Here is a 21,775-nt window from a genome sequence, read left to right as displayed (position 1 = left end):
TATCATTGTCCGTCCTCAGCTGGATGAATATAACGAAAGGCTTGTGGGTTGAGATAAGGACAGGGAGAGATCACTCACCAATTACAGTCATGGGCAAAACAGACTCAACTCGGGAAAATTAATTTCTTACCAATCAAATCAGTGTTGAGTAAGGAGAAATAAACCCAAATCTTAAAACACCTTCCCCCCCCGACCCCCCGCCTTCTTCCCAGGCTCAATTTCACTCCTGATTTCTCTCCCTCCTTTCCCCCCACCAGCGGCACAGGGGGACGGGGAATGGGGGTTGTGATCAGTTCCTCACATGTCTCTGCCACTCCTTCCTCCTTAGAGGGAGTACTCCTCACACTCTTCCCCTGATCCAGCGTGGGGTCCCTCCTATGGGAGACAGTCCTCCACCACCGTCTCCAACACGAGTCCTTCCCACGGGGCACAGTCCTTCACGAACTGCTCCAGCGTGGGTCCCTTCCACGGGGTGCAGTCCTTCAGGAATAGACAGCTCCAGCGCGGGTCCCCCTGTAGCCCTGCCCCGCTACCAAAACTTTGCCATGCAAACCCAGGACATAGTGCAAGTAACGAACCTGTGGCAAAGGATGCTGCGTGGTAAGTACTGGGCAGATGTTGTTTTAAAGCAGCAAGCGTTTGAGCTCTTTGATATTGGGGCGTTTATCTGGAGACATTTCTTATCTTCTAGAGCTTTTGTGTCACGATGCAGAAAATGAAAGTGATGTATGCTTAAACAGTGTACTAAAACTATGCATCTTAAGAAGAGACTTCCCACATAAACATTTTTTAAAAAACCAAACTATCAGATACAATTTTACATGAATGGAGTGAAAACACCTTAGAGAGACCTATTTCTTGTTTTCACTTTTCCAGAAAGAAGTAACTGGAATAAACTTGCCTCCTGCATGAAACAAAAACTGCGTGTTTGTTTTCATCAGACTGGCTTTCTAGACTAATAAAAAGTTGCTATACAAGTCGTGCTTTTAACATAAGTCATTTAAGTTGAATGCTGTGGTCGTGACAATAACTTCTAATTCAGTATTTAAAGAAAAAATCCACGGCAGATTTTTTTTACATTTTACTAGAATAACGGTGAAATAAAGGGAATAACATATGTTCTGTCTCAAAATATTTCATACATTAACGTATTTTAGTCAACAGGACACTGAAGACTAGAGCTGATGCAAAAGCTGCAGAACAAGTCCATGAAGAAAATGGGGATTTGGAGGTCCGCCGAAGCTGCAGGCTTTGACAAAGCCATTACACCACTACAAATCAATCTGTTTTATTTGACAAACTTATAACAGAGTGAGTGAGATTTTTGTCATCATCTTGCAAAGCTACTAAAATGAGCCTTACTAGCAAGCCTTTGTGCTATGGCATAGTATCAGCTAGCACCTTTCTCCTTCTTTTGACAACAGAAAAAGGTATTACTGTTCCTGGTAGCAAGAGCTAAATGTATTCAGTGGTTAGGCTGAGACTACATATAGGATATGGCCTTGTGATACCTGCTGGGCTCAGGTGCCCTCCACTGCAGAGTCCCACCAGGGTGGCACGGCTCGGAACTTGCAGGATGTTGTTAAGCAACCTCTGCTAACATTCCATTGCTGTTGGTCAGGTAGGGTGTCCTCCTCTGCCTCTGCCTCTGCCTGTGCCAGTATGTCCTGTAATTATTGTTAATACAGTGATTTAGGAGATTTCTGGATGGAACAGAATGGGGCGAGACTGTACTTAAGGATAGAAAAGGATGCGGCAGTAGTTGAGCTGATCAGTGTTAGGTTTTGTGACAGACCTCCTCTGCACACTCGCTCAGAGAGACAGCGGCAGGAGGGGGAGCCCGCATAACACCCTGCCGGGCTACTCCCAAGGCCATCAGTCCATCAAAGCCCTATCTGCACAAGCCCGGAGGAGCGCGTGGGTGTGCGATGGCAGACACCCAGATCAAAGCGAGGAGGAACAGCCACCCTGTCTGGGCCTCTCCCAGGGCTGTCCGTCCCATCAGAGCTCTCAGCCCCAGCATCCGGGCGGGAAACCTATCTGGAGGATTCATCGGGGGCAGCTCTGCATATCACCTTTTGGACTAGGGGGTTACTGCCCAGCAGTGGGGCATTTTGTGGGATGCAGGGGAAAAGCAGTTCACACAGGACTTAAGGGATCTTAAGGGCAGGAACACGGGAGGCGTTCCGGTGACTTTGTGAGGAACAAGAGTAGGAAAATAGAGGGGCAAGGGGATAAAACGGGCCAGTCACATGTAAATAGTTTGCTGGTCAGTGCTGCCTGTGCCCTGCGTCTGGTCACCTGTCTGACCATCAGACTTACCAGAACTTGAACGAGAGGGGATTTATGCAATCTCCAGTGCGGGCGTTACCTTGTATGTGTTACACAGCCTGTGTACGACTTAATGACTGGCAACGGAGACCTACAAAAAGGTTCAAGCTAGATGTCCAGGTGTTAATGAGCACTGGGGTGATCTTGTTCCTAATCCCGATCAGGCCAGCGAACAGTCCGTGGCCTGTTTTTAGGCCTGTTGTTCAGCCTGTCATTAGTTCAGACCTAGCCTGTGGCTCCTGGGTGCATACCTCGGTGACCAGACCTCCTCGTAGAGCAGTGAGAGAACACCTGGAGCCACAGCAGGAGTCCAGCGAGAGGCTGACTTCAAGAAGCCCAGGTAGAGCAAGGCATTACCAAAAAGAAACGACCAAGTGTGCCGAGGACATTTGACTGGTAAGGGAGGACAGCTGACTCATTTGGAGATCTAGTTAGGAGAATATCAAGTCAAGGCTTTAATAAGAGCAGCTTTAATACAAGGTATGGGCAGTCTAGAGGGAGGAACTGTATGGCTTGGTTCAAGTGTGTGGATCTCGAGGTGTTGGGCAGGAGAGACTTGTAGAAAGTAATTACAAATAGTATGTTGAAAGGGAAATAAGAGTATGGGGCAGTTCATTTGTGGTCAAAGTGATAACTCTGGAATTTTAAATTGGGAAAAAACTAAAATATACTTTTAGAATGAAACGTGTGCCAAGAAGGAGTGAGGAAGGTGTGTTAGTATAAAGAAAGTGAGTGGAACAAGGGGAAGGACTCGAGGAGCAGAAAAGCTCGTGCCTTTGTGACAGGAGTGTTGGAGAACCATGGACTGGGGATAGTAGTGATGCCAAAATAATTTTTCACTTTTCCATGTGCTGTCTACGTTATCTTGTGTAACTTATCTTGCATTCAGAAAGCAGTGTGACATTTTAGGGGGAAGAAATAAAGCTTAGTGCTTTCCAAGGAATCAAACGTACTTAATTTTAGTGAGCAGGGAGGTGAACAGAGCATGTACATTCCTCACCCGGTGTGTAGCTATTAATGTGAGAGGGTGTTACTAGGAACCTGCTAGGTAATTATACTCTGGTTGTTGCATTCTTACCATCCTTCATGAAAAAAAAATGAAGTTACTTTGCAGAAGCTAGTGGCATAAACTGTATGCATTTGACATTATTTTCTGATTGGGGAAGTTCAAACCTGAGACTTGCCCATTATTGCTCACGTAATCTGTGGCAGAGCTAGGGCTTGGAGCTAGCTTACCATGCTTAGTCTTACCACTATAGAATATTAAAAACATTTCCTTGAAACGCTTTCTCAAAATAACAAGAAATGACTTTCTGAAATAGCGGTTTTCATAGGAGCTGCATCTTAGCTAAGCAAGATGACAGAATTGGCGTTAGTAAGGCTGATGAGAAGTCACCCAGCAATTTCAGCGAGCACAGAACAGTATCTATATGTACGCTCCTCTGTGTTTTGTAATTTCTGGAATGTCTCTTGCATAAATTGGTCGTAAGGTTTTGCCAGTTTTCAGATCTATTGTCATTAACGTGAAGGTAATAGTAAAACCTATAGGCATCTGTGGAGTGCATTTTGAATTTAGTATCATTTGCAACAGTACTTAAACAGTTTAACGTTATGTCAATGTACAGTAGTTTCATCAGAAGAAAATGAAGAGAAAGGGGATGGTGAAGACACTCGAAAGCGTTATGACTTTCGACAGAGGAAAACCGTTGAGCGCTATCAGGCTCCATTGGAAAGTAGGTTATATGCACAGTTTCTCTTAAGACCTAATTCCTTGCATAGACTTTTTTTTTAATGAAATATATACCCACTCAACTTCTATTTAAATTTCTTACCTTCATTCTGCAAGTAAATTTTATTAAATGCATGTAGCCTGTGCACGTTATATTCCTTTGCCATTTGGCATACTTGTTGTTGTTTTTCAATAAAAAAAGGCCTGTGTATCCTTGAAAGAATAGTAATTAAGCAGACTTGATAATCTTACTCTTGTGGCTTTCAGTTCTCCTTAAAACACAAGTGTGTGTTTTTTCCCTTCTACTGTGCACTGATTTAAAAAAAAAAAAAAAAAAATCCTCCCCCCCCCCCCAAATCACTTGAAACTTCCCCTGAAATTTTCTACCTCCTCCACTATCCTGCTTTCTCTTAACCTTGTTTGAAACATTATTCTAAATTCTTTGCTTTCAACAGAACCAAGACAACATAAGAGAGATTTTTCGGGCCGCTCTTCACCTGTCAGACAGAGATACTCATTTAGAAGTGCTCAGTCAGAAGGCTCTTGCTGCAAAAGAGCTAACAGGTTGGTATATGGTTAGTGATAGTTCTTACTTATCAATAGTGCTGTTGCTCACATTACTGACTAATGCTTTCAAGGGTGTTTGGATTGGTGGTAATTACAGATTAATAGTGTGATTATCGCTGTGGTAGTCCGAGGGTATAAAGAAAACAAATATTGAGAGTGTAAACTGTACTTTTTATATTAGCCATTAGGTATTTTAAAATGCAGTATTGGTGGTCACTGATAAGGTAATTCCGGAGGTTGTGCTGAGATTACGTAGCTGCAATTCTTTTGTTCTTGAACCGAAGCCAGAATCTCTCTCTGAAAATCTGAGACTCATCTTGAAGAATACCAATTATTTTCTTAAAACTGAAGATAATTTAGTTAGAGGGAGAACCTGTGTGGAAGTTTTAATGGATTTGTTTTGGTTTTTTTTTTTTTTAATCAGTCAAATACTGATTCTGGTTTCTGTCTGAAACAAGCTAATGATTCTGTATGAAACTATCCTTAAACAAGAAAAATGCTAAATGAAATTATCAATTATGAATTACAGTAGTAATGACAAAGAGGTTTTGGATCCTGTAAGCAGTTAGAGCATGCAGAATGCTGTCTCTTGCTAGATATGAGCACTTTGTTCAGCGTCTTTGAAAGCAGATAGTTATGGAAGGAAAGGTTTTTGAAGCCAAATTTGTAAACAAGTTAAAAAGGTTTCTGTTTCACAGAGTGGATATATAATGCTAAGTGAAACTCCATTTATGTGTGTGTGTGAGAGAGAGATTGGACAAAATGAGTAATTTATTTTATGAAATTTCTTTTAAAAATAGTTAAACATTTTACCTTCCTCAGAAAAATTAAATTTTACTGTCACAAGGAAAATCATGTCATATACTTTGAAATCAGATTCAAAAGGAGTACAATGATCTGGAAACTTAATAGATCTCAAAGTAAATTCTGAGACAGAATTCACTTAAGTTTTGATACTATTTAGCATGTACTTTAATGTTTTACTTGTTTGTTTAAATGTTTGCAGACGGAGACACGCAGTCCACAACACAGATTCCACATCCTCTTCATCCACATCTGATGACGAAGAGCATTTTGAGAGACATAGGAAGCGCAGCCATAACAGAAATTTAAGAAGGTTAATGAAATTGGAGAATGGGGGAGTTTGCATCTGCCTGACTGTGAAGTGTTAGCCACTTTCTCTTGTACAATTTCTAAAAACTATTTTAATAACAATCTAATAAATAAGTTTTCAGCCCAATGTCTCTCAGACATGTGTGTCTTCTGGCACATGGATCCCAAAGTCCTTGGGAAGGACCAGCAGTAGTGGCCAGCCTTTATAATGTTAATCCTCACTGAAATAAGTAGCCCCTTGGGCTGTAAGTCTGAATGTAGATGCGAAAAAATCTTTGAAAGATGTCAGTGTGTTTTGAGGAGTTCTTCCGTCACACAAATCAAGGTCAGGTCACGGTCTCCACATATGGAGTAAGTTGTTTGAAGCTTGCATTCCTCTATATGCTGTGTGGTCTGGCATGGATATTTAGAAGTGCTAAGAGTTATTAAAATAATTAATGCAGTTTAATGTCTGGAGTGACCATTTTCCTTTTTTTACTCACGGACATTAAATGTAAACCAACCTGAACAAATATTTCATTATTTAGGAAGTTTATCTCATTTATAAGGTCTTCTGCATTCACTTGCCATCGTTATAAAAGCAAAAAGCTAGCCGCATCCCAAGTTAGAAAGTGCCTTTCTCTTTCTCCTTAATTCAAATCAGGTGTCTTCCACTAAACTTTCGAAAAGATGAGCTAAAGGGAATTCCCAAGGATCGAATGACAATTGGAGCAAGTCTGGCTGATGTTGATCCAATGCAAATAGATTGTTCAGTAAGTAATTTTAGTTCATTGTGTCCGTGAGATGTTTCCAGTGTTTCTGAAAGCTTTCAATAACCTACTGTCTACAGCTACCTTGGTTTACAGTTTTCTCTCCAGCAATTTGAAAATTGCCCCGAACATTTCCTTTGTGCTGACATGTACTTTCTGATGGAACCTCATCAAGGTTGCAGCTTTCTTTAACATATAAAACGTGTTCCGTTGAATTTATTTTTAGGTGCGATTTGATGGTGTGGGTGGTCTTTCTGACCACATTTCAGCTTTAAAAGAGATGGTCGTTTTTCCACTGCTTTACCCAGAAGTCTTTGAGAGATTCAAAATTCAACCTCCAAGGTAACAGATTGTGTTGGGTTTTGTGTGGCAAGGTTTTGGTAGCGGGAGGGGCTACAGGGGTGGCTTTTGTGAGAAGTTGCTAGAAGCTTCCCCTGTGTCTGATAGAGCCAATGCCAGCCGGCTCCAAGATGGATCCGCCCCTGGCCAGGGCCAAGCCAATCAGCGCCTCTGTGATAACATAGTTAAGAAGGAAAACAAAAGAGTTAAGAAAGCTTTTGCAACCGGAGAGAGGAGTGAGAAGATGTAAGAAACTCTGCAGACACCAAGGTCAGTGAGGAAGAAGGGGGAGGAGGTGCTCCAGGCACCGGAGCAAAGGTCCCTCTGCAGCCCGTGGTGAAAACCATGGTGAAGCAGGCTGTCCCCTGCAGCCCATGGAGGAGGGATGAGGGGATGTAGAGATTCCACCTGCAGCCCGTGGAGGACCCCACGCTGGAGCAGGTGGAGGCACCTGAAGGAGGCTGTGGCCTGTGGGAAGCCCACGCTGGAGCAAGTCCGGGCCGGACCGGTAGACCCGCGAAGAGGGGAGCCCACGCCAGAGCAGGTTTGCTGGCAGGACTTGTGACCTTGTGGGAGAGACCCCACGCTGGAGCAGTCTGCTCCTGAAGGTCTGCACCCTGTGGGAGAGAATACGCTGGAGCAGTTCGTGAAGGACTGTAGCCCGTGGGAGAGACTCCATGTTGGAGCAGGGGAATGTTGAGAGGAGTCCTCCCCCTGAGGACAAAGAAGCGGCAGAGACAATGTGTGCTGAACTGACCGCAACCCCCATTCCCTGCCCCCTTGTGCCGCTGAGGGGGGAGGAGGTTGAAGCCGGGAGCGAAGTTGAGCCCGAGAAGATGGGAGGGGTGGGGGGAGGTGTTTTAAGACTTGATTGTATTTTCTCATTGCTCTACTCTGTTTTGCCTAGTAATAAATTAGATGAATCTCCTCTCTACATTCAGTCTGTTTTGCTCCTGACGGTAATTAGTGAGTGATCTCCCCCTGTCCTTATCTCGACCCAAGCCTTTTGTTAGACTTCTCCTCTCCCATCCCGCTGGGGGAGGGGTGAGTGAGCGGCCTCGTGGCACCCAGCTACCGGCTGGGCCTAAACCACGACACAGATATTGTTTAAAACTATGAATTCTAATTCACCCATTTTCAGGAGAATATTCAACTGAGGTATCAATATGTTTCCACACTTCGGAATTTTCAGCAATGTTGATGGGGCTTTTTGGCAGTAGTAAAAAGCAATTTCTTAAAAATGGATAGAATCCAGAATATATGTAGGTTCAAGGATGTACCGTGTGGTGAGAGTATACTTTAAAAGTGTCTTGCCTTTAAAAGGTGGGGCTGAGTCATTTTTGGTTTGAGTTCGATGTCCACGTCCGCTTGATTAGTTTATAAGCAAGAAGGAATCATCTACTGGTAGTCCACTGTAATTTGTTGCTTGGAAGTCCAGTTGTCTCTCCCACCAACTGTCTTTTTGTTCAAGTGATCAGGGATACATTTTAGAATTGACAGGACTTGCAACTAGAACCTTGCCGTGTTTGTCGTGCTTGGGCTAAAGGAAGGATCTGACCACTTTTTACACAGCTAAATTAGTTCTGCATTATGACATTACTAGAGATTTAATTGTTAGCTTTATATATTCTTGATCAGCGCAGTTCAATTATGGTATAGTGAAATATGACTTTAAATTCTTTGCTTTCAGTAACTTTAAAAGTATTACAAATAATGAAAAGACAGTATTCCAGTGGGTTTGCTTCTTTCTTCATTGAAATTCTTTTTGAAACAGCAGTGTATTGGCTTTTCTAGTTGATGGCTGTATTTATCTGGAAATGCAGAATACTCTCCCAGGTTTAGACTTCCACCTCATTTATCATCAGCAATGGATGGCCTGGGAGACCAAATCCAGTAACTTAAAGCTTTTTAAGGGAGAATGAAATGCTTTACTAGCAAATCTTGCCTTTTGTGAAAACAAGCATTTATATGCAGCGTATCATAAGTTAGCCAAGTCTCAGATTCTGCGCTCAAGTTTGTTCTGGTTTGGCTCCACTGTGCTGTAACCACCCCTGGTAGTTTGTCAGCAGTTTTGGAAGTGTCCTTCCGGGACACTAGGATCTTTTCTCGAGGTTTGTACGTCTCCATTATCCTCTTTATTTGTTGCGTTTACTGCCTTGTTGAATTGTGTAGGAACACAAAACTTCCATCTCTTTTCACTTTTCTCACACTTCAGCTGTTACCGCGATCTTATACACAAAGTGTTTTGGTTAGGAGAGAAGAGGGGTGTGGTTTAGGGAGGAGGACTGTAATAGATACTTTTCCATCATACACGAATCTTTTCTTCTTTTTCTTTCTTTCTTTCTTTCTTTCTTTCTTTCTTTCTTTTTTTTTTTTTTTTTTAGTAATTGCAGAGGCTGTCTATTCTATGGTCCGCCAGGGACTGGAAAGACACTGGTTGCTCGTGCGCTTGCTAATGAATGCAGCCAAGGTGAGAGGAGAATAGCCTTTTTTATGCAAAAAGGTGCCGACTGCCTGAGTAAATGGGCGGGGGAATCTGAACGACAGCTTCGGTTATTATTTGATCAGGTAAGGTTGAAACGTGCTGTGTGTTCTGTCCGAGTGGTAACTGTAATCTTCTGTGGTCAGTATTTTTAAGAACAACTCACTCCTTTTTGGTTTTTGTCAGTTCTTTCCACTGAAATGGGTTTGTTAGTGTTTCCTTTTTCAGTGGTTTTTTTTACGGGCTTGAAATCTTGAGATGTATTAGGGAAGATTAATAAAACGAGAAAACCTCGCAAAGCAAACCCCTGCTACCCACCTCAAAAAAAACCCCACCAAAACCCCCAAAATAACCATCAACAAAAAAACCCCACCAAACCCAAACCAAAACAGCCACAAAAAGGGTTTCAAGAGGCAAGAGATGGATGGTGGCTTTAGATCCGAGGGAAACAGATGCAGGCTGATGGCATAGTCATTTAAATTCCTAATGGAAGCTTGCTTTCAGAACCTGTAATTGAATTAAGTCTCGGCTCTGTTCTCGGCGGTTGCCAAATAGCTGTAAAAACTACTGCTCTGATTTGTTTCCTGTCACCCGGTCTCAGTGGCTTGACACAAGCTGCCGTTTTCTGTTACTCGTGCCCCTCACTCCATTAGCCCAATTAGTAGAGATCCCTGATGCCACTCTGAAAGATCTAGTTCCAGTGACTTCCCAACCAAAACATTTTTAATGCATTTTCTCTTTAAAATAGTCCCGGTTTAATTATGTCCATATTCCTCTGTTTTCCTTCGAGGCCTACCAGATGCGACCTTCAGTTATCTTCTTCGATGAGATAGATGGCCTTGCTCCTGTGCGGTCCAGTGAACAAGACCAAATTCATAGGTAGTACATTTTTGGTATCTACATAGAAGCTGCTTGATCTTTGTGAAAAGACCACCACACCCTGTTTAACTTTATGTGATACATTAATTTATCCTGAAAACTAGTAATTCAATGCTACTAAAATTCAGATGATTTTCAAACAATAACTGAAACCAATTCTCTCAGCTTGATATCAGCACAAGGCCTGTGTTAGCTTACTGGTTTTGTTATGTCCTAAATTAAGTCTTTCGCTAATTGGCGTCTCATCAAGAAAAGCCTGTCCTTTTTGAGTGGTCATTGCAGAAGATTGCATAGAATGTAACAAAATTTACTAAACCAGTGAATGAAGATTATATTTTTTCTGTTAGCTCTATTGTGTCAACTCTTCTGGCCCTTATGGATGGCTTAGACAGCAGAGGAGAGATTGTGGTCATTGGAGCCACCAACAGGCTGGATTCTATAGATCCTGCTTTACGAAGACCCGGCCGCTTTGATCGAGAGTTCCTCTTCAGCTTGCCAGATAAAGAGGTCAGAACTTAAACTCAACCTTAATGCTCATGTGACAAAGTCCCTCTTTATAACAAAACCACGTAACAATGCAGGATTACAGAGCAGTTAAAGTCAAACCCAGTGTTGGACAACTTGGGCAAAAGAGAGACTGTGGAGGGCAGATCCGGTACTGAATATATACCATTAAGAGGATTTCCACAAATAGTTAGTTCTGTAATTAGTTTTGGTTTCACTGTGACCAGCCAAGAAAATGGGATGCTGCTAGTCACTGAAACATGTAAGAAAGAATGAATGCCCCAATTAGCTGTAAATTACTGCTATCTCATCTTGAAAATGAAAGAAATGGTGTGCGCACAAGAATTCCTTTTTGCAAACAAAAACTTTTCTCAAGGCTGGTGCTGGAGCGATTGAATTTTTTTCCATTCCCAAATCTGTCCATGTTTGCTGACTGACTTAATCCACTTAGACACTTTCACCCTGAAGTGGCCTTGCTCTCAGTTCTTGGTTTACGAATGGATAGTGGATGTACCTGTGCTGGATGGTTCCCAGGCTGCGTATCCTGGGAGGGAAGTATTTTGGGAGCTGACATTCTTACTGGTAACTTCTTATTGGACAAAGATGCGAGGTACGCTGGACAGGTGTGGGGCTTGGGAAGCTTCTAGTTCAATGGCGATAGCTAAGCAATGAAAAAGTAGGTGTATAGCAACCAAAAAATATGGGGAGGAAGATAGTGTGGAACCCTGGTCTTGTGTGTTTTAATTTGGCTATGGTTGAAGGCTAGTAAAAGTGCACTAAACAGCATCTTTAACAGAAACATTTGTCTCCAGTTTTTATCTCCTTTCAGGAACAGGAGAGGAGGTGCCGTGAAACACATACACTATATGATTCCCTACTGTGGAAGAATTCTAGAAATCTGCCGTAATTAAACTGTGTACCAGGGAATACTTAAATAAAAGATCTTGCTAAGATCGGAGATGAAGATAGGCAACGTTTGACATTTTCTGGATCAGTGACAGTAGTTTGAGTCATAATTATTGTTCGTCTTTGTAGTAATTGTAGCAATTACTCTGCAAAAGCAGAGAGCGTGTTAATCGAACTGTAAAATACTTAAAAGTTTAGCAGATAAACCAAGTATTTGTATTAATGTGAGGGTGTGGGGGGTTTTGTGTTGGTTTGGGGATTTTGAAGAGAAAACTTTGGACAAACTAAAATGCGACCATTTTATTTCCAGGCTAGAAAAGAGATTTTCAAGATTCACACACGAGATTGGACCCCAAAGCCATCGGACATGTCTCTTGAAGAGCTAGCTGAAAAATGTGTTGGTAAGTTTGAAAATACAGTGAGTTACTGCATGGGACTGAGTCCGAAGGAATCTGAGCTTGTAGCAGGCAGTACTCGAGCTCTTGCACCTTGCTGCAGAGTGAGGCGGCTGGCACGCCGTGGGAGCAAAGAAAGTTAGATGCTTCTTTTCTTTTAATTTTCTTTCTGTCTCTCAGAATGTTGAATGGGTTTTGGGCATCTTCCCTGGGAGCAAAGTTTTGATTAGGGGGCTGCTTAAGAAGCGCAGGATATCAGGCTGCGAGCCACGTAACAAAACTTCTCTGCAGTGCAGTAACTCTTTACATTCTCTCTTAAACTGTTAATTTTTGGCCGCATACAAAGTCTTTCAGTGTTGCGCTTGGGGAACCTTGGCCTTGACTTCTGTGTTGCCTGAGACTGATGTAACCTTTGATTCTTGTTTTCTTTGTTAGGGTACTGTGGTGCTGATATTAAATCCTTATGTGCTGAAGCTGCCCTCTGTGCTTTGCACCGCCGCTATCCTCAGCTATACAAAAGTAGCGAGAAACTGCAGTTAGATGTTGCTTCTATCAAAATAACAGCAAAGGATTTTGTCATGGCTATGCAGAAGACTGTTCCAGCTTCACAGAGGGCTGTGGCTTCACCTGGGCGAGCGCTATCATCTGTTTCAAAACCACTGCTTGAAAACACGTTAGCAAGAATTTTACAAGCCTTGCAGAGAGTATTTCCCCACGCAGAGTTTGCACTACAGAAGGACCAACAGCCAGGTATAACAATAACAGTCACTACTTTAAAATTCTGTCAAAGCAAAAAATTCTCATTTGTGCAATCAACATACACAAACCTCTGGCCATAATGACAGTAGAATTTCAGAATATGCATGTGCATGCTTTTATTTCAGGAACATCGTGGATAGGTTTTAGTCTGGATTCTAAACTGAAGTGCTGGATGGGAGCTGTGAATGACTCACAATAGGCCGTAGAGAACTATGCGTTCTCTACTACAGCACCCTGTTTCTGACAGTAGCTAACATCATATTTACCATTTGTAGAGATGGATCTGAGGTTTAAAGTATGAGGCACCTCTTTCAAAATATTTAAATAGAGGGGAAAAAGGTATTTTTACATGAATGCTTCTAATTCCTGTCTGAAGAATGTCAGGACCACAATGCAAGCATAAGCGGTTTAAGCTAAATACTGTTTTAGCTATCGTGATTTTTTTTTAGCCATAGTCTCTTAACTTAAATGTTTGTGGATCACACTGTACACTTGTACAGGAGATGAGAATGGTTTAGTAGTGTGTACTTTGGGACTTGGCTTAGCATACGTGAGCTCACACCCCTGACTGCATCAGCCCTGATCAGGTTTACTCTGTCAGTTGGTGAGAGCAAAGAAATTGATAAACTCACTCCACTCTTGATTAATGGAAATCTGTTAATAGTTAGTTATGCTAATCTCTGGAGACTGTCCTACCAGGATGACTCCCAGTAGAGCCAGCAGATAGGTTAGCATTGGTAAAACAGAGGCAGAAATCCACCAACAAAACAAAAGCAGAGAGGCTAGGGGATTGGTAATTGCATCCCTTCTCTGTTGTCTGCCTTCCATTATCTACTCATTCGGTGATCTGTGAGGAGCCTTACTTAGCAGGTGTGTTGGTCTGTATATTCTGACTCACTAGTCCTACACAAATGGAAGTTTGTGGCCATCGCACTCGCTTAATTCCCTCGCTTCCAGTGCGGGAACCTGCCCCAGAAAGAAGTGGCCTTGTTGGGTTTTTCAGGTGTCTCGGAACCACCAAAGTTGTTCCTAATCATCTTTCTTCTAAGGAGAAAAAACCCAAACCACCTCCCAAGCACTTAGGACAGCTTTGTAGAGACTTGTGCGGTCTCCTTAGGTCTGTGGTAGGACGAACTCTTCAGAAAACAGCATTCGGTGTGTGCCCTCAAATGAAGAAATAGAAGAAAAGGGATTTCCAGCACTGATTTGAAGCTGTGTTAATGCGAGAGTGAGATACGGAGTATTCAGGAAAGTTAACAAACCTCTCTTGTCTTTCAGACAGTGTAAATCATGTTTTAAGAAATTATGCAGTTGACAGTGATGAGGAATCGCCATCAATCTTTGAAGATAAGCCAACTCATCAAATGCCCAGTAGAGAAAAGGAAAAATTCCTCAATTTTAGCAGGTAAATGTTGATATTAAGCTTTTGACATTTTAATGTGGAAGTTGTATAAGCCAACAGTTGAAAAAATAAGATTGTTGCCATCACTGTTGGGTCAGTTATTTTTCTCCGTTTCTATCGCTATGCTGTCCAGAAAATGTGACCAGCTGAGTTTGGTTAGGTCTCTAAGACCTTTGACTTCAGCCACTAAAGGTACAGTGGTATTGTGCTGGAAAAAACAAACGCTCTTCACAAATGTGTTTCATGCTAGGAAAGCAAGATTACTAGGAAATTAATACACAATTCAACGATGAAACAATTAGAATGACTGAATACAATCTTGTACGTATTTAGCGTACTGCTGTAATTTAACTAATCCAATTGCGTACTTCAGATACAGCTAATGCGTTTCAGCGCCCACCTTAATTTTTTCCTAGAAACGTTGTTCTGCTCCTTCCTTCCCGCTATCTCCAGTAACTACGGCCAAATTTCAGCTGAACTTGACAGATGTAGAGATCTCGTAGTTACTTAAACTCAAGACCTATTGAAAATTGGGGTGTACAGATCCCGATTGGTGTGTGTTGAGAGAGAGAGCGAGAGCGAGTTGTATTTCTCCTCCATATCAGGTTACTGACCAGTTGTCGTGTGTGTATTTAGCTGGACAAGTCCCCGTGTGTGATTTAAGAGCCATTACTTAAGCCAGCCAAACGAATAGCAGAGGTGCTGGGGTTTGGCAGGATTTCTTTGGGGAGCTATGGTACAAGGTTGTAAGAAAATGAGCTTTGATAGTCTTCCTGATCACAGACCAGCTTATTATTTACTGGAACATGGAGAGTATTTACCAAAAAAAAGAGGTTAGGGAAAAACCTTTAACATCTGTGTGCCTAGTCATCACTTCATTTTGAAACTTACTATCTTCTAATTGTTCTAGAAATGCTTATTACCAGCCAACATCTTGCAGGCCACGGTTCTTACTAGTTGGAGAGCCAGGATGTGGGCAAGCTTCTCATTTGGCACCTGCGGTAATACATGCCCTGGAAAAGTTTCCAGTTTATACGCTAGACCTACCTGCTTTGTTTGTTACCGCCACATCACCGGAAGAAACATGTGCACGGGTATCTTTTTTTTCTTTTTAATCTCATAGGCTTCATGAACTGTATATAAACTAGTAAAATAAGCAAAATTCATTGTTAATAGAGGTGGCCTGGTTTGAACGTGCTGTTAGGTTTACTTCTGTCCGAAAATGCACGTTTCTTTTTAGATCATATAATCCCGAGTAAGGATGTTGTACATGGCCGTATTTTCTATTCCAAATTAAACCGTGAGGAATTTGCTAGCAGCTTGGGACTGACAGCGTAGGAGTTTCCTGTATCTTCATGGGAGGAAAGAAATTCTAGCCAATTGATAATGAAAATTCAAGTACGAAAGGCTGTGCTCTCCCCCGTCCATCTGCAGTTGTAGGGTAGGTACTTCTGTGCCTGGGTAGGTCACCCCTGCTAGCGAGGGATGACGAGGGGCATAGACCTGCTGCTCCCAGCCCTGCCTGTGTCTTCAGAGACATCTCCCTTCAATCTGCCAGAGAGAGCAGTTCATGTGAAAATCTGCCTTCCAAAGCCAAAATAGCTTTAACTGTAGAAGGCAGCAGCATATAATAATACCCCCAAACACAGTAACCTTGCAGGTATTCAGCTGCCGTGTTTTAGATGCTGTGGGATACAGTGCTGTTGGTGAGGTCTAACGTATTGAAATGAGTGTCAGACAGGGGAACTAAAGTTAATTTCATGGCTCCCATGTCACATTTGGCTCTCAGTGGTAACCTCATTGGGAGCTGATGTAGCTGACTGATAGAAGAATTCGGTCCTGCTTATTAACACAGGGCTCCCGTCCTTGGAGATGTTCCACAGCCCTCTGGACATGGTCATGGACAACGGGCTGCAGGTGGTCCTGCTTGAGCAGGGGGGGTGGGACCAGGTGACTACACCCTCCAGCTGACCTCCCAGCCAGCCTCAAGTAGCCTGTGACTCTGTGAAATGGATGCCTAGAAGAGGATCCTGCCACCAACGCTGTCACCATCAGGCAGCCATCGACAGCTCCACCAGGAAGCTGCATCCCCTGGAGAGGAGCCCAGGCCAGAGCAGGCTCCTGGCAGGAGCTGCGGCCCCTGGAGAGGAGCCCAGGCAGCAGCAGGTTCTGTGTGCAGAGCTGCGGCCCGCAGGAAGAAGGGGTGGCAGAGACAAGGCGCTGTGGGCCGCCCACAGCCCCATTCCCCATCCCCCTGTGCCGCTCGGGCGGGAGAGGGGGCCGAGGCATCGGGAAGGGAGGAGTGAGGCTGAGCCTGGGAAGATCAGGGCTGGGAGGAGCTGGTTTTGGTTGGTTTGGCTGCTGCTCTCCTGCTCCTTTTTGAATTGGTGACAGATGACATCCACCTTGCCCCGGCCAGGCCCCTCTGGCCCAGGACTGAGCCAGGACTGAGCCAGGACTGAGCCAATCAGCGGAGCCAGAGGTGGCCTGTCAGCCCCAGCTGGCCTGGGGCGGGGCCAGAGGCCCAGCAGCCTGAGGAGACTGGGGGGAGAGACGGGCGGGGGGCAGCTGGGGGGGCCCTGCTCACCAGCCTAAACCAGTTCCCACCAGTGTAGCACTGGTTCGGGACCCCCCTGGTAAGGGCAGCACAAAGCCATGTCCCTTTTCCCACCCAGAGGCCGGGCAGGGGAGGGCTCATCCTGCCAGCGCTGCTCATGGCGGTAGAGGAGAGAGCGGCCTGATCCTGCTGAGCGCGCGCAGGGTGGCTCCCTCGCCTCGGCTGCCCCTCGGCCTGGTGCTGTTCGACAGGCCGCTGCAGCACACAGGCCGGGCAGGTTGCCTGTTGAGCGCTGGGGACGGCTGCCCCAGGGGAATGGGGAAATGTCTCCGCTCCACCCTGCTGCGGGAGCTGGGCTCAGCCTTGGTGTGGAGGGCCGAGAGCGGGTGCTCTCCAGACGGCTAAAGACACGACTGGCTGCGTGTTTTCCTTGCGGAGAAGGACCTGGGAGTCCTGGTGGACACCAAGTTAAGGGCGAGCCAGCAATGTTCCTTCGTGGCCAAGGCGGCCAATGGCGTACTGTGGTGCACAGGGTACAGAGGGTCTGATATGCAGGGCGGACCCTCCTCTTAGAGAAGTCTGCTGCCTCCCTGGGGCCCCTGTTAAAGACGATACGAGGAAACTCCCCAGCCTGGTACAGCCCTCTGACTACTCCCCACTACTGCTCCTCCATGTGGGTGGGGACAAAGCTGCGACGCATAATGCAAAAGCAATCAAAAGAGACTTCGGGGTCTTGGGACGGTCGCTGAAGGGATCTGGAGCGCAGGTTATTTTTTCCTCCCTCCTTCCAGTTGTGGGCAGCGATGTTGGGAGGAACAGACGGACACAGTCCATAAAGACATGGCTCTGTGGCTGGTGTCACCGCCACGGTTTTGGGGTTTTTGACTATGGGTTGGCCTACACGGCACCAGGCTTCAGGAACTCTGATGGGATTCACCTCTCTCAAAGGGGAAAAAGGCTCTTTGCCCAGGAGCCTACCAATGAGTCTGCCAATTCTCCTGGTGGCCCTTGGACAATTGGTAGGGTCGTTTGAGTATTCTCCCTTATTTGGCAAAACAAGGACGAGGTTTCCAAGGCGCACCTTAGCACTTGCGACCCACACATTACTCTCTTGTCCCCTGGAGAGGCTTTGGGACTTTTCTTAAGTTTAGTTGAGGACAGGAAGTCATCAGCAGGATGGGAAATCGCTGAGATGGGAAGTTGTTCTGGTATGAAAAAGCAAACCAGTGCAAGGCTGGATGAAGCAGGTGCTGGCGGAATGATTGCTGTGGGGACAGACACCCTAGAACAGAGTTTGTCCCAAACCAACCCCAGACTCCCCAACTGCCGCAGGCGGTACAGCACCAAGCTCCTGCTCGTCCTCAACGAGCTTACCCTCTGGGTAAGCCCCCAACCAGCTCTGCCTGCCAATATCTCAGCCCATCACCCCTCTTCGCTTCCCCCAACACAGAGGTTCCCCCTACGGATACTGAGGGCGTTGGAAGTGCCCGGCGTGAGCTTCACGCCCACGGCTGGGGACAGCAGGTGGTGACAGGGACGCTGGTGCCCCACCAGCCGATGGGCCTAGGGCCATGGGCCATGGTTGATGGGAAGCCCCGGCACCACGCGGCTCAGCACTGGGTGCAGGGCCTCCCTGTGGTCCACACCCTGCCCGGCAGCACCAAGAAGCCGTTGCAGCCCTCCGACAATGGCATGCGTCTCATCAAGGACAGTGTCCCCAACGTCAGCCCCCACCACCCCATCGCAGCTTTACCACACGGCAGAACCCAGGCAGAGCCCAAAGGTGAGCTCTGGGGATTGGCAGAGCCCGTGAGCAGGCATCCCATGCCCAGGAAAGCTTGCAAGGACACCGTCCCCGATATCCCCAGAGTTCCCAACAGCCCCCTGCTTGACTGCCCTTCTCAATGAGCTCCCTGACTTCTCCGAGTACGTGGCAAAGGGTGGCTGCCCCAAGGAGCAATCAGCAGTGGTGGGGCTGAGGGACAGTGTGTGTGTCGAGGGGGTTGGTTGTTTTTCCTTTTGAAACCTCTTACTTTGAAATAAGAAAGGGAAGAAAAGACATTAAGCATCTACAAAGAGACAAGGCTCTACCAGAAGTGTAGGATCTAGTAGCAAGAAGGGACTGTCAGAAGTGACTCGAGTCAGAAAACGGGAAGGGTCAGCAAGTCCTTAAGCACAATTCACAAAAGTGAAGCAATCCTGGCAGCGTAGTACTTCTGGCCATCCAAATACTTGATCAGCAAGGGGTCAGGCCTTCAAACAAGAGGACAGCAGAGCAAGGAAAATGTGAAAAGGGAAGACATATCTTGAAAGGCAATGCCTGAAGAGGCACCTCATTTGGAGGAAGGAGAGACTGGAAGAGATCTCCAGGCTCGCCATAAACTTACTGAACGCCATATGAAGCAATAAGGGGTTGGCTGGTTGCTTTCTACTTTCTTTATTCCCATTGGAAGGCTGTTGCAGAACCCAGATCTTCCCAGCATTAAGAGTTTTCTTCCAGTTTGCTGCTTCAATTTACTCAGGGCCAGGCGGTACGCTTTTTTTCAAGCTTAGTAACTCTTCTCCCTTCATGCTGTTTCCTGCTTCTGCATTCACAGCAGTCACCCCGCTCTTCTTCCACTTGCTCTTCTAGCCCAAGCAAATCAAGGACTCCCGATGTCATCGCGCATCTCCATCTCCCATGTCCCAGCAATCCCTGCAGCTCTCCTCTGCCGTCATTCCCAGGGGAGTTCATCTTTCTTGTACGGGAAGGACCAGCAGGGCAATGACGTCAGATGAGCTGTGCTCTCTTCAATGGCATTCACCCTCCTCTACGCTCCCTGAAAATACTTTGCCTGACACACTGCAGTGTAGCACTTTGCTATCTCCACATCACACCGCTGGCTCCCAGCAGCTCTCTTCTGCTTCCCTTTAGCTACCTGTAGGTCTTCTGCCCCCTCCTCACTTTTGGCCAGATGAAGAACATCCAGCCGATGGCTCTGAACTACTTCCCCCTCCTCTAAATATCTTCTTGGTGGGCTCAGCTTTCTGCCCTTCAACTTAGTAGCTTATCAGAAGAGGACGAGGATAGCACTGGTTTTTCCCCAAGTAAGCAAATACTTCAACTGTTCACTTAAATATCAAAATTAAGAGGAAGGGAAAAAATGACAGCAAAGTGGAAAGTGAAAGTTTAATTTGGTGCTTAAGCAACTTGCCTACTTATGCTGCAGCTGTAGCAGAGGGCTGCTACTGAGCTGTCTGATCACCATAAAACCAACCACCTAAGTGGGGTTTCTCTTTCCTCTCCAGAGGGTTTATCACCTGGAGCAGGCTGAAGTTCTGATCCTGCAGACTGCTCCCCAGTGCTTGTCTGCTCCCTCTGGGCACCAAAGACAGCTCTTTGAATTCTTTTGCAGGTACAAGCTTGGTTTCCTTTCCAGTCTGAATGAAATGAAACCAGACATTTAGCAAGAAATGCAGCATGATGCTCCTTACCTTGCGCTCATTTTTCTCTAATACTAGTTCAGTATTTTAGAATATTTGAGGATATTAAATTAGAAACTTTAACATGCAAAAAAAATAACAAGAAAGAAAGAAAGAGAGAAGAGGGAGGAATTCTCTTCTACCGTGGCTGTTAGTTTCTTAAGCTGCCAGTAAACGTTAATGTCTTTGTATTACAAGGCCACGATTGCAACATTTCTGCAATTTGTGGATGTCATTGAGATATTGCCTGCCATTCAACAGTTCAGGCACTCCACCTACACTTATTCACGGATGTTTCATTTTTTTTTAAATGTTTAAAAGATTAGAGTCCACCCCTCCAAGGTATAATGGGCAAAAGAGCACATTTTAGATGAAATTAAATTAGTATTAATGTTGGTGGTGGTTTTGTTGTTATCGTTGTTGTTGTTCTTATTTATTACCTTCTTTTTCTGTCACATTAAACTCTCTTAATGTCAACCCACGAGTTTTACTTTTTATTTTGTGATGCTCTCCCGCATCCCACTGGGGCAGGGGGGTGAGCAAATGGCTGTATGGTTGGTTTAGCTGCCTGCCGGGCTCCACGACGACAGCAAATTGCTAAACAGACTCCCACACTGTGGCAATCATGCACGAAGGAAAATTTTAGGTTGTTATGCAGAGCTTTAACCAGAGTCCTGGCAACTTACTTTGGGGCATGAAAGGTGTTTGTGTTGTCTGAAACAGGCAAGAAGGAGTTCACATTCAGACTGCGTATTCTGAGCTGTGTATTCCTTAGCGCTTATTGCTTGAGAATAAGGTGACTAAGGATTGGAGAAGAGGAGGACCGTCCTTGGAACCTTCGAAGGTATTGAATTAGAATGAGGTATACTTAGAAAAGATGTAGCAAAGGGATCTCGACCAGAGGAACGCTTGTTAACAAGGAGATGTACATCCTTGAAAGTCAAAAGCCAGTGAAATTCCTCTAACTGGTGTCCTTAGAATGAACTGTCCCCTTAGAATATGAAAACCACACCTCCAGTGCTAACACCACCCCCTCCCCAGATAAAGACCCTGCCTCACTGGACATGCGTAGTGAATGTAGAAGGTCCTGTGTCTTGAAATGGAAGCGAGCAAAGAGTTCCCCAGCTGCAGTTTAGAAGCTGTGACTAGGAGGCAGAACACCCGGGGCTGTACAGATCTCCAATGGAACTTCCACTGGTGTGCTAGCTTTGGGGGAAACTGCCTAGCACCCATCTTTGCGCAAACATGGAAGAAACAATATCTCGTCTCGGTGCGTACGATTGGCTGCTTACACACTGGGCTAAGGAAGCTGACTTCAAGGGACAACATTTGCACTACCTGAGCACCAGGCAAAAGCCTTTCTGGACGCACCACCTCGTCTGCTCGTCCTCCAGAAAGCAGCAGGGGCAGACACGGTGGTGGGGTCGGAAACAGCAGAGGTATGACAGCTCCACAAACACTGGGACAACGTGCCTCGTCTAGGAGGGTGGTTCTGATGAGTCCCAGGAGCTGGTGTGCCTCTTCCTGGCATTCCACCTCTTGGGGCTTTATCTGGGGGTTGGGTTTGGTTTTTCTCCCCTCAGACTGATACATTGTAAGTA

The 21,775-nt window shown here is 45.2% G+C and overlaps 1 protein-coding gene across 1 annotated transcript; it reads left to right on the top strand.

The window, feature by feature from the left end:
* Positions 1-5,640: 5,640 nt before the first annotated feature.
* On the top strand, positions 5,641-20,995 carry LOC129200951 (ATPase family AAA domain-containing protein 2-like; the record flags this gene model as incomplete). The annotated part of the gene is made up of 10 exons (XM_054812203.1): positions 5,641-5,744; positions 6,384-6,492; positions 6,716-6,831; positions 9,222-9,396; positions 10,101-10,189; positions 10,537-10,696; positions 11,910-12,000; positions 12,430-12,744; positions 14,032-14,158; positions 20,898-20,995. Coding segments are annotated over 10 exons (1,338 nt in total), but the record flags the coding sequence as incomplete, so codon positions are not given.
* Positions 20,996-21,775: the final 780 nt, after the last annotated feature.

Source organism: Grus americana, unplaced genomic scaffold (genome assembly GCF_028858705.1).
Source record: "Grus americana isolate bGruAme1 unplaced genomic scaffold, bGruAme1.mat scaffold_69, whole genome shotgun sequence".
Taxonomy (NCBI): Eukaryota; Metazoa; Chordata; class Aves; order Gruiformes; family Gruidae; genus Grus; species Grus americana.
This window is presented reverse-complemented; position numbering and strand designations above follow the sequence as displayed.